Source organism: Scyliorhinus torazame, chromosome 5 (assembly GCF_047496885.1).
Source record: "Scyliorhinus torazame isolate Kashiwa2021f chromosome 5, sScyTor2.1, whole genome shotgun sequence".
In the NCBI taxonomy this organism is placed as follows: Eukaryota; Metazoa; Chordata; class Chondrichthyes; order Carcharhiniformes; family Scyliorhinidae; genus Scyliorhinus; species Scyliorhinus torazame.
In genome coordinates, this window is record NC_092711.1 from 270,754,145 (window position 1) to 270,766,752 (window position 12,608).

The 12,608-nt window shown below is 45.3% G+C and overlaps 1 protein-coding gene across 1 annotated transcript in view; it reads right to left on the minus strand.

The window, feature by feature from the left end:
* Window positions 1-12,608, minus strand: part of LOC140421121 (ubiquitin-like protein 3) — an 85,193-nt gene that overhangs the window by 13,865 nt on the left and 58,720 nt on the right. The window contains exons 3-4 of the mRNA XM_072505531.1: window positions 3,808-3,894; window positions 2,073-2,150 (exon numbers count right to left, since the gene is read on the minus strand). Coding sequence (XP_072361632.1) covers window positions 2,073-2,150; window positions 3,808-3,894 — 165 coding nt within the window. The remainder of the gene's footprint in view (window positions 1-2,072; window positions 2,151-3,807; window positions 3,895-12,608) is intronic.

A 12,608-nucleotide genomic window follows, 5' to 3' on the forward strand; every position in this document is an offset into this window, starting at 1 on the left:
CCTCCTCGAAAAACATATGTTCTATGTTCTATGTTCACAAAACCATGCTGCCTCTCACTAATACGTCCATTTGCTTCCAAATGGGAGTAGATCCCGTCTCGAAGAATTCTCTCCAGTAATTTCCCTACCACTGAAGTAAGGCTCACCGGCCTTTAGTTCCCTGGATTATCCTTGCTACCCTTCTTAAATAGAGGAACAACATTGGCTATTCTCCAGTCCTCCGGGACATCACCTGAAGACAGTGAGGATCCAAAGATTTCTGTCAAGGCCTCAGCAATTTCCTCTCCAGCCTCCTTCAGTATTCTGGGGTAGATCCCATCAGGCCCTGGGGACTTATGTACCGTAATATTTTTCAAGACGCCCAACACCTCGTCTATTTGGATCTCAATGTGGCCAAGGCTATCTGCACACCCTTCTCCAGACTCAACATCCACCAATTCCTTCTCTTTGGTGAATACTGATGCAAAGTATTCATTTGGTACCTCGCCCATTTCCTCTGACTCCACACATAGATTCCCTTGCCTATCCTTCAGTGGGCCAACCCTTTCCCTGGCTACCCTCTTGGTTTTTATGTACGTGTAAAAAGCCTTGGGATTTTCCTTAACCCTATTTGCCAATGACTTTTCGTGACCCCTTCTAGCCCTCCTGACTCCTTGCTTAAGTTCCTTCCTACTTTCCTTATATTCCACACAGGCCTAGTCTGTTCCCAGCCTTTTAGCCCTGACAAATGCCTCCTTTTTCTTTTTGACGAGGCCTACAATATCTCTTGTTATCCAAGGTTCCTGAAAATTGCCGTATTTATCCTTCTTCCTCGCAGGAACATGCCGGTCCTGAATTCCTTTCAACTGACACTTTAAAGCCTCCCACATGTCAGATGTTGATTTGCCCTCAAACATCCACCCCCAATCTAGGTTCTTCAGTTCCCACCTAATATTGTTATAATTAGCCTTCCCCCAATTTAGCACATTTACCCTAGGACCACTCTTATCCTTGTCCACCAGCACTTAAAAATTTACTGAATTGTGGTCACTGTTACCGAAATGCTCCCCTACTGAAACTTCTACCACCTGGCCGGGCTCATTCCCCAATACCAGGTCCAGTACCACCCCTTCCCTAGTTGGACTGTCTACATATTGTTTTAAGAAGCCCTCCTGGATGCTCCTTACAAACTCTGCCCAGTCTAAGCCCCTGGCACTAAGTGAGTCCCAGTCAATATTGGGGAAGTTGAAGTCTCCCATCACCACAACCCTATTATTTTTACTCTTTTCCAAAATCGGTCTACCTATCTGCTGCTCTATCTCCCTCTGGCTGTTGGGAGGCCTGTAGTAAACCCCCAACATTGTGACTGCACCCTTCTTATTCCTGAACTCTACCCATATAGCCTAACTGTCCTCTGAGGTGTCCTCCCACAGTACAGCTGTGATATCCTCCCTAACCAGTAACGCAACTCCGCCACCCCTCAAAACTCACATCAGTGCCAAAGCAGGGTAACTGTTAGTGTTACAGTTGACCTAAGCAGGCAGGATTTTTATCCCACATTAAAGCAAATTTTCCGTAATCCCAGGCTGCTCTCCCCTTTGTGGGACACACACACACACGACTGACTGGTGATGATTTAAACCAAGGATCCCACATCCCAGGTGAAAGGCAAGGTTGAGAAGGCGGAGAATTTATGAATAACCTCAGCCGGTATAGGAAGTGAACGTCGCTCTGCATTTCAAACCACTGAGCTAAACAGGCACCTACACCTTGTAATCCAACCGTGGAATTTGGTACGGCCACAAGTGTAGCATTAGGCAAGGGTAGATTAAAACCTCCCATAGTTGAACAACTGTGAACCTAATGAAGATGATGAAGAATGATTATTGGAGTGATATATCAGACAATAACCAGCACTCTGGAATTATACCTCAGCAGGAAAGGGGTAGAGAAATTAAAACATGAAGCAATTAACATTTTACATCACCCTTTTTAAACTGAATTAACATTCGCCTGTCGAAAAGTGGAGAGGAGAGGTATGGAATGCTTTAGTAACTTCAGCTCCTGAGCACTCAAACTTGACACAATATTACCTTGGGAATTAGGTTCTGGCAATGTCTCTCTGGCAACCAAGTGCATCACGGTCATCCTTCCAGGAGGAAGCTTCAAAGCTGACAAAGGGACAAAGGTTTTCAGAATATATTAGCATGAGAGAAACCAGATGTGCACAAAACTGGAGACAATTTTTCAAAATAGGTTACATGGTAGGATAAAAGGACATGGGTGCTGAATGGTCAGACCCCTTTTGGAGCTTTGTGACCCCTTTTGGAGCTTTGTGAGCAGTTTTGAGCCCCGTATCTAAGGAAGGATGTGCTGGCCTTGGAAAGGGTCCAGTGGAGGTTCACAAGAATGATCCCTGGAATGAAGAACTTGTCATATGAGGAACGTTTGAGGAATTTGGGTCTGTACTCGTGGAGTTTAGAAGGATGAGGGGGGGGATCTCATTGAAACGTACAAGATACTGCGAGGCCTGGATAGAGTGGACGCAGAGAGGATGTTTCCACTTGTAGGAAAAACTAGAACCAGAGGACACCATCTCAGATTAAAGGGACGATCCTTTAAAACAGAGAGGAGGAGGAATTTCTTCAGCCAGAGGGTGGTGAATCTGTGGAACTCTGCTACAGAAGGCTGTGGAGGCAAATTCACTGAGTGTCTTTAAGACAGAGATAGCTGGGTTCTTGATTAATAAGGGGATCAGGGGTTACGGGGAGAAGGCAGAAGAATGGGGATGAGAAAAATATCAGTCATGATTGAATGGCGGAGCAGACTTGATGGGCCAAGTGGCCCAATTCTGCTCCTTTGTCTTATGGTCTAATTGGTATTCTGCAGTGATCAGTACTGGGGCCTCTTTTGGAAGAAGGGAGTGTAATCAATTTGTACAGATAGGAACAGGAAGTTACAAAGGAACGCAAGTAGGTCAGTGAATGAACGAGTGAAATGGTATCAAATGGAGTTCAATGCGGGAACAGGGGAGGTCATCTACTGTACCGCTTGGAGTTCACATTAATTTAAAGGGGTGTGAAACTAGACACTGGAGAAGCAACGAGGTTTAACGCTGTGTATACAAATCACTAAAGAGCAAGTAGACAAAAAAAAACAAAGGTTAATAGAATATTGGTTATTACCTCAATAGGTCGAAATACAAAGGGGAGTAAGCTCAGCTTCAGTTATAAACAGCCTTATATTGACCCTGGAGTGGATACAGCACAGATTCACCAGAATGATGCCCAGGTTTAAAGGATTAAATTATTTGCAAACATTTGCCATGTATGCCCTTTAATTTAAAAGATAGAAGATGATCAAATTGTGGTGTTTAAAAGGATAAAAGGATTTGATAACAGGATTTCTTCTGGTGGGGAGAAGAATGGACCTTGTTAAAATTAGAGCCAGGCAATTTGGGAGTGAAATCAAAGATTTTTTTCACACAAATGGTAGTGGAAAGGAGCAACTGAAACTTTCAAGACTGAGATTAACAGATTTGTTGGCAAGGTATCGAGGGATATGCAATAAAAGCAGGTAAAGAAATTGTGGTGGTCAGGCATAATCTAACTGAAAGCTCCAGCTGTTGAATAACCTACTCACAAAGCAGGTACCGTAAAACATTCATCAGGCCTTTCAGCAGATAGAAAATAATCACATCTTTCCCGTTCAGATACTATTGTGTGCTTTCAGGTTTCCATTTAAATCACACAGAATGAAGGAGCAACACACTGCTCAATCTTCCAAAATCTTTTCAATTGTAAAAAAAACGCAACGTTTGCAACTTACCCCCCAAGGTGACATTTCCATGTAAAAATCTTCCTTGGTAAATAAGTCGAAGAATGTTGGGACTACTGACCTGTTCTTCATCCCAGTCTGCAAGGACAGCAAACACAATTTCACATTCAACTATAAAGCAAATATTTTAAAGTCTCCAATTTAAAAGTCTTTCTCAATATTGCATTTCATCCAACACTTGAGGGAAGGTAAAATGGTGGGGGATGCAATATTTTGCAGCTAAGTAAAAAATCAGGTCAAGCACAAAAACCTCTGAATGGGCAGGGTGTTGTGCCACTGGAAATATATCACAGGATAGGGTGCTGTGCCACTGGAACCATAACACAGGATAAGTCAAGAGATCCCCGACTGGCGAGAAAAACAAATCAGAAAGGCAAAAGGTTTGTCAAACAATTCAGGAGGAGGAGGAACAACAGTTTTAATGCAAAAGGAGAAGGGGTTAAAAAAAAAAAGTACTGGTGGGGGGGAGGGGGCATAGAAACAATGGTTTAGCACACTGGGCTAAATCGCTGGCTTTTAAAGCAGACCCAGGCAGGCCAGCAGCACGGTTCAATTCCGGTACCAGCCTCCCCGAACAGGACCGGAATGTGGCGACTAGGGGCTTTTCACAGTAACTTCATTTGAAGCCTACTTGTGACTATAAGCGATTTTCATTTCAAAATAGGAGCAGGAGGCCATTCGGCCCTTCGATCCTGCACGGTCATTCACTATGATCATGGCTGATCATCCAACTCAATAGCCTGATCCTGCCTTCCATATCCAACTGCTTCTTGAAAACAAGTGTTTTGGCCTCAACTGCTTTCTGTAGTAGCAAAGGTAAGCATGCAGGTGCAGGAGGCGGTAAAGAAGGCCGACCACTATGTGAAGAAAGTTCTCCATCTCAGTCCTAAAATGTTTACCCCTTATCCTCAGACTGCGACCCCTGGTTCTGGCCAGTTCCACCATTGGGAACATTCTCCTTGCATCCTACCCGGTCTAGTCCTGTTGGAATTTAATACGTTTCAATAAAACCCCCTCATTCATCTAAACTCAGCAAATACAATCCTTTTAAAATAAATTTCAAGTACCCAATTGTTTTTTTCAAATTAAGGGGCAATTTAGCGTGGCCAATCAACCTACCCTGCGCATCTTTGGGCTGTGGGGGTGAGACCCAGGCAGACATGGGGAGAAAATACAAACTCCACAGACAGTGACCCGGGGCCAGGATCGAACCCAGGTGCTCAGCGCAGTGAGGCAGGAGTGCTAACCCCTGCACCATGCCGCCCAACAAATACAATCTTAACCAACTCAATATTTCCTCGTACATCAGTCCTGTCATCCCAGGAATCAGTCTCATAAACCTCCTCTGTACTCTCTCTATAGCAAGAACAACCTTCCTCAGATAAGGAGACCAAAACTGCACACAATATTCCAGGTGTAGCCTCACCAAGGCCCTGCATAATTGCAGCAAGACATCCCTGCTCCCGTACTCAAATCCTCTCACTATGAAGGCCAACATACCATTTGCCTTCTTTACTGCCTGTTACACCTGCATGCTTACCTTCAGTGACTAATGTGTGAGGACACCCAGGTCATTGCACATTCCCCTCACCTAATTTATAGTCATTCAGATAATAATTTCCTGTTTTTGCTGCCAAAGTGGATAACCTCACATTTATCCAAAATATACTGGATCAACCATTCATTTCCTCACTCACTCAACTTGTCCAAATCACAATGAAGGATCTCTGCATCCTCCTCACAGATCAACCTCCTACCCAGCTTTGTCTCATCTGCAAATCTGGAGATATCACAATTTGCTCCTTCATCTAAATCATTAATATATATGGTGACTAGCTGGGGTCCCAGCACCAATCCCTGCAGTGCCCACTAGTCACTGTCTGCCATTTGGAAAAAGACCAGTTTATTCCTACTCGGTTTCCTGTCTGCCAACCAGTTTCCTGTATCGCAATACACTACCCTAATCCCATTTGCTTTAATTTTAGACACTAATCTCTTACGTGGAACATTGTCGAAAACCATCTGAAAGTCCAAATAAACCACATTCACTGGCTCCCCATCATCAACTCTACTAGTTACATCCTTGAAGAATTCCAGTAGATTTGTCAAACGGGATTTCCCTTTCATGAATCCATGCTGACTCGGTCTGATCCTGCTGGTGTTTTCCCAAGTGCTCTGCAATAAAATCCTTGATAATGGATTCTAGAATTTTCCCCACTACTGTTCTAAAATTCCCAATTTTCCCTCTACCTCCCTTTTTAAATAGTGGGGCTACATTAGCTACCCTCGAATCTGTAGGAACTGTTCCAGAGTCTAGAAAATCTTTGAAGATCACCACCAGCGCATCCACTATTTCTAGAGCCACTTCCTTAAGTACTCTGGGGTGCAGATTATCAGCCCCCAGGGGTTTAATTAACCTTCAATCCCAATTTCCCCAATACCATTTCTCCACTAATACTGATCTCCTTCAGTTCTCCCCTCTCATGAAAACCCATCTTCCCCAACATTTCTGGTGTTATTTGTGACCCCATTTGTGAGGACAGAACCAAAGCATGTATTTAGTTGGCCAGCCTTTTCTTTGCTCCCCATTATAAATTTCCCTGTTTCTGACTGATGTCTTCACCAATCTTTTCTCTTCACACATCTAGAAACGTTTAGTCAGTTTTATGTTCCACGCAGGCTTATTCGTACTCTACATTCCCCTTCTTAATTAATCTCTTGGTCCTTTGCTGAATTCTGGACTGCTCCCAATCCTCAGTTTTTCCTGACCAATTCGTAGGCTCCTTCCTTGAATGCAAGTTGGCATCTTCCAAGATTTTATATACTCTCGAACAGTACCTACAGATTGGAGGGTAGCTAATGTAACCCCACTACTTTCCTTGTAAACCATTGTTTGGCCACCTTTCCCATTTTACTTTTGCGCCAGACAGGAATAAACAATTATTGCAATTTACCCATGTGCTCTTCGAATGTTTGCCACTGCCTATTCACAGTCATCCCTTTAAGTAATGTTTCCCAATCCATCATAGCCAACTCATACCTCGTATCTCAGTTTCCTTTATTTTGATTCAGGACCTTAGTCTCAGAATTAACTATGTCATTCTCCATCTTGATGAAAAATTCTATCATATCATGGTCACTCATCCCGAAGAGGTTTCGGATACCTGGATTGCCAATGAATCCTTTCTCATTACACAATACCAAGTCTAGGATAGTCTGTTCTCTAGTTAGTTCCTCAATGTATTGATCCAGAAAACCATCCATATACACTCCAGGAAATCCTCCTCCACAATACTGTGACTAATTTGATATGCCCAATCCATAACCCATAATTACAGATGCTCCTTTGTCACATGCACCCCTTATTTCCTGTTTAATGCCATTCCGAACATCACCACTACAGTTTGAGGGTCTATGTATAATTACCCCCCCACTCCACCACCCCAAAAGAAGGTTTTTTGCCCCTTGGTGTTTCTCAGCTCCACCGATACAGATTCCACATTGTTGTACCTAATATCTTTCTTCTCTATTGCATTAATCTCCTCTTTAACCAGCAATGCAACTCCACCGCCTTTTCCTTTCTGACCATCCTTCTTAAATACTGCATATCTCGGAATGTTCAATTCCCATCCCTGGTCACCCTGCAGCCATGTCAGGATTACGGAGACTATAACATACCCTTTTACATCTATTTGCACGATTAATTAATCCACTTTATTGAGATGCTCATGCGTTAAGGCACAAAGCCTTACGGCTCATCTTTTTAACATTACTTGTCCCATTCCCACATATTGTTCACTGCGGTCCCAGTCCCACTTATTGCTCACTGCAGTCGTTAGTTTATCTGCCTATCACTTTCTTATTCCCCTTTTACTTTTGTCCTCTATTCCCCCTCCTTGGACTCCTTGCATAGGTTCCACGTGCCATTTTAGTTTAAACTCTTCCCAACCACTCCAGCAAATACTCCCTCTAGAACCTCAGTTCTGGTCCTGCCCAGATCTGACGCATCCAGTTTATGCTGGTCCCACCTCCCCAGAACCGGCCCCAATGCCTCAAGAATTTCAAACCCTCCCCTTCACACCATCTCTTCAGCCACATATTCATCCAATATATCCTATTTCAACTCTGACTAGCACATGAACCGGTAGTAATCCAGACAAGACTACCTTGGTGGTCCGACGTCTCAACTTTCTTCCTATCTCCTTAGAGTCTACTTTTAGAATCTCATTCCTTCTTTTAACTATGCCATTTATATGCAATTTATACCAGGAAGGTTGAGAATTTGTCTAAAATTTTATGATAGGATTCCTCTGATGAAACTGCATCCAGTACAATTTTTAGCCATGGATGCTGGAAGATCCAGGTTTGATTACTTTCTGATCACAGTTTATGAAAGGAGGGCGTCCGGCAGCAGATAGGTGGTGAGCAGTCACACATGCTCCCACCGGGGTACTTTGTTTTTGTCCCTCTCTGCCCATTCCAACAGGAATGAGGCAGTCTCTCCTTCCATGCTTAGGGATGCCCTGAAGGCAGAAATTAGTGGGGGAGGGGGGGGGGGGGGGGGCGCATAGGGACAAATCTGGGAAGGTTGAGAGACAGTGGCTGGTTCTTGAAGTGGACAGCCGGCATTCAAATCGTCCCGACACCAGAATTATTGGTGGAAAGAAATTGCAAATGGATCGAGTTGTCAATGGGTAAGGCGGTGAGCCAGCTGGGACACTCTGAAGTGGATTTACGAGTATGGAGAGAAGGCCAGTCATCTGTTGGATCACCAGTTGAGACGGCAGGCTGCCTCCCAGGAAATGCAGGTTAGGGACTCGGGTGATGAGTTGCTTTCTGCCCCAGAGAAGGTTAATGAGCTGTTTAAGACCTTCTATCAGGTGTTGTAAGAGTTAAAGCCCCCGGAGAAGGGTATATCAATGAAGCAACTTTTGGATGGGCTGACCATCCCAGAGGTGGAGCAGGATTTGGAGACACCGATCGGGCCACAGAGGACAATAAGCTGTATTTGGTTACTGCAGACAGGCAAAGCACCAGGTTCGGATGGACTCCCCATTGAATTGTACAAACAGTTTGTTGGTCACACTTCTTCTGGATATGTTTAATGATAGTGTCCTGGGGGCGTTGCCAGCCATGTTGGCACAGGAGTTGATGTCCTTGATCCTGAAGGCCAAGGATCCCATGATCATGGGTCGTAACGGCCTATTTCCTTATTAAACGCTGACGCTAAGTTGTTGGAGCCCCGCTGACTGAATTTGTTCAGTCTGCTGTTTGTACAATTCAGTGGGGAGTCCATCCGAACCTGGTGCTTTGCCTGTCTGCAGTAAACGAATACAGCTTATTATCCTCTGTGGCCCAATCGGTGTCTCCAAATCCTGCTCCACCTCTGGGATGGTCAACCCATCCAGGTCAGCAGGTTTTAGTATGGGGTCCCCCTCTGTGAATGTGCATACTAATGACCTGAGCTCAGTGTATTTCCAACTGAACAGGGGTACAAGGCAGGGATGTCTGTTGTCTCCACTTTTGTTTGCCTTAGCAATCGAGCCGCTTGCCATTGCGTTGAGATGGTCTAACAAGCATGGTGGGAGGGAATATAAATGCAGAAGATTTTTTTACCATACATCACAACCGGGAGGGAGATGATGGAGTTGCTCAGGAAGTTTGGCTCCTTTTCGGGGTACAAGCTGAATTTGGGCATGAGTAAATATTTTCCAGTGAACTCTCCCAAGGAGGGGAGCTGATCTGGGTTGCTGTTTGCCCAACCAGGACTAGCTTCTAGTATCCAAGAATCAGGGTGGTCCATGAACTTTTCTAGTCTGGTGGATGGGGTGAAGGTGGATTTGAAAAAGGTGGGATGCCCTCTCTCTGACCTCAGCAGGAAGGGTACAGACAGTTAAGATGAACATTCTCCCGAGGCTTTTGCTTTTGTTCCAGTGTCTCCCAGTCTTTCTTCCCAAGGTTGCATTAATAAATTGATATCCGATTCTGTTTGGGCTGGTAAGACTAGGATATTTTTGCAAAGGGATAAGCAATGGGGGGGGGGGGGGGGGGGGGGGGGGGGGTTGGGGTTGGCACTGCCTAATCTGTTATGTTACTGCTGGGCAGCAAATATTGAAACAGTGTGGGGGTATTTCAAGGATCCGGACTCTATAGTGGTTTTCTGCATAGGGTCAATCGGAGGGCCTTGATTACTGCACCACCACCCCCTGTTTTTCCCTGCTAGATTCTCTTCGAGCACAGTGGTGATAGCCACTGAGGTTTGGAATCAATTTAGGCAGCACTTTAAACTGGGTTCCATGTCACTGCTCGCTCAGATTTGCAGGAACCAGGTTTGTGCCGCCTGGCTTAGACTAATCGTTTAGGGCACGGGAGAAGGCGGGATAGAGAGGTTTAGGGACACATTTCTGGGGGGGCAGGTTCGCCAGCTCAGACAAGTTAATAGAGATATTCTGTCACCCTCGAGGGAATGCATTCAGGTGCAAGATTTTTTTTTGGCAAGGAACTTCCTTTATTTTCCTTGGTACCATCACCTTTGCTTATGGACAGGGTCCTGTCCTTGGCCGAGTTAGGGGAAGCATCTTGCTGATTACCACATACCGGCCACCATCAACTGAAGAAGCAGTACTCCGTTGAACACCACTTGGAGGAAGCACTGAGGGTGGCAATGGCACAGAGAATGCTCTGGGTGGGGGACTTCAATGTCCATCACCAAGATTGGCTCGGTACCACCACAGACCAAGCCCTAAAGGGCATAGCTGCTAGACTGGGGCTGCAGCAGGTGATGAGATAACCAAGAGGAAAAAACATACTTGACCTCATCCTCAATCTGCCTGCTGCAGATATCTGTCCATGATGGTATTAGTAGAAGTGCCACCGCACACTCCTTGCGAAGACAAAGTCCCATCTTCACACCCTCCATCATATTGTATGGCACTACCACTGCGCTAAATGGAATAGACTTTGCACAGATCTAGGAACTCCAGGCTGGGCATCCATGAGGCGCTGTGGGCCATCAGCAGCAGTAGAATTGTATTCAACCACAATCTGCAACCTCATGGCCTGGCATATCCCCCACTCTACAATTACCACCAAGCCAGGGGGATCAACTCTGATTCAATGAAGAGTGCAGGAGAGCGTGCGGCATACTGAAAATGAGGTGTCAACCTGGTGAAGCCACAACACAGGACTACTTGTGTGCCAACCAGCATAAGCAGCAAGTAATAGACAGAGCTAAGCGATTGCACAACAAACGCATCAGATTCAAGCTCCGTAGTCCCGTCACATCTAGTAGTGAATGGTGGTGGATAATTAAACAACTCACTGGAGGAGGAGGCTCCACAAATCTTCAGCCAGAAGTGCCAAGTGGATGATCCATCTCGGTCTGCTCCAGAGGTCTACAGCATCACAGATGTCAGTCTTCAGCCAATACGATCCACTCCATGTGATATCAAGAGACGGCTGAAGGCACTGGATACTGCAACAGCTATAGCCCCTGATAATATTACTGAAGACTTGCGCTCCAGAACTTGACTCACCGCTAACCAAGCTGTTCCAGTACAGCTATAACACTGGGACCTTCCCAGCAATGTGGAAAATTGCCCATAGAACATAGAACAATACATCGCAGTACAGGCCCTTCGGCCCACGATGTTGCACCGAAACAAAAGCCATCTAACCTACACTATGCCATTATCATCCATATGTTTATCCAATAAACTTTTAAATGCCCTCAATGTTGGCGACTTCACTACTGTAGCAGGTAGGGCATTCCACGGCCTCACTACTCTTTGCGTAAAGAACCTACCTCTGACCTCTGTCCTATATCTATTACCCCTCAGTTTAAAGTTATGTCCCCTCGTGCCAGCCATATCCATCCGCGGGAGAAGGCTCTCACTGTCCACCCTATCCAACCCCCTGATCATTTTGTATGCCTCTATTAAGTCTCCTCTTAACCTTCTTCTCTCCAACGAAAACAACCTCAAGTCCGTCAGCCTTTCCTCATAAGATTTTCCCTCCATACCAGGCAACATCCTGGTAAATCTCCTCTGCACCCGCTCCAAAGCCTCCACGTCCTTCCTATAATGCGGTGACCAGAACTGTACGCAATACTCCAAATGCGGCCGTACCAGAGTTCTGTACAGCTGCAACATGACCTCCCGACTCCGGAACTCAATCCCTCTACCAATAAAGGCCAACACTCCATAGGCCTTCTTCACAACCCTATCAACCTGGGTGGCAACTTTCAGGGATCTATGTACATGGACACCTAGATCCCTCTGCTCATCCACACTTTCAAGAACTTTACCATTAGCCAAATATTCCGCATTCCTGTTATTCCTTCCAAAGTGAATCACCTCACACTTCTCTACATTAAACTCCATTTGCCACCCCTCGGCCCAGCTCTGCAGCTTATCTATATCCCTCTGTAATCTGCTACATCCTTCCACACTGTCGACAACACCACCGACTTTAGTATCGTCTGCAAATTTACTCACCCACCCTTCTGCGCCTTCCTCTAGGTCATTGATAAAAATGACAAACAGCAACGGCCCCAGAACAGATCCTTGTGGTACTCCACTTGTGACTGTACTCCATTCTGAACATTTCCCATCAACCACCACCCTCTGTCTTCTTTCAGCTAGCCAATTTCTGATCCACATCTCTAAATCACCCTCAATCCCCAGCCTCCGTATTTTTTGCAATAGCCTACCGTGGGGAACCTTATCAAACGCTTTGCTGAAATCCATATTCACCACATCAACTGCTCTACCCTCGTCTACCTGTTCAGTCAC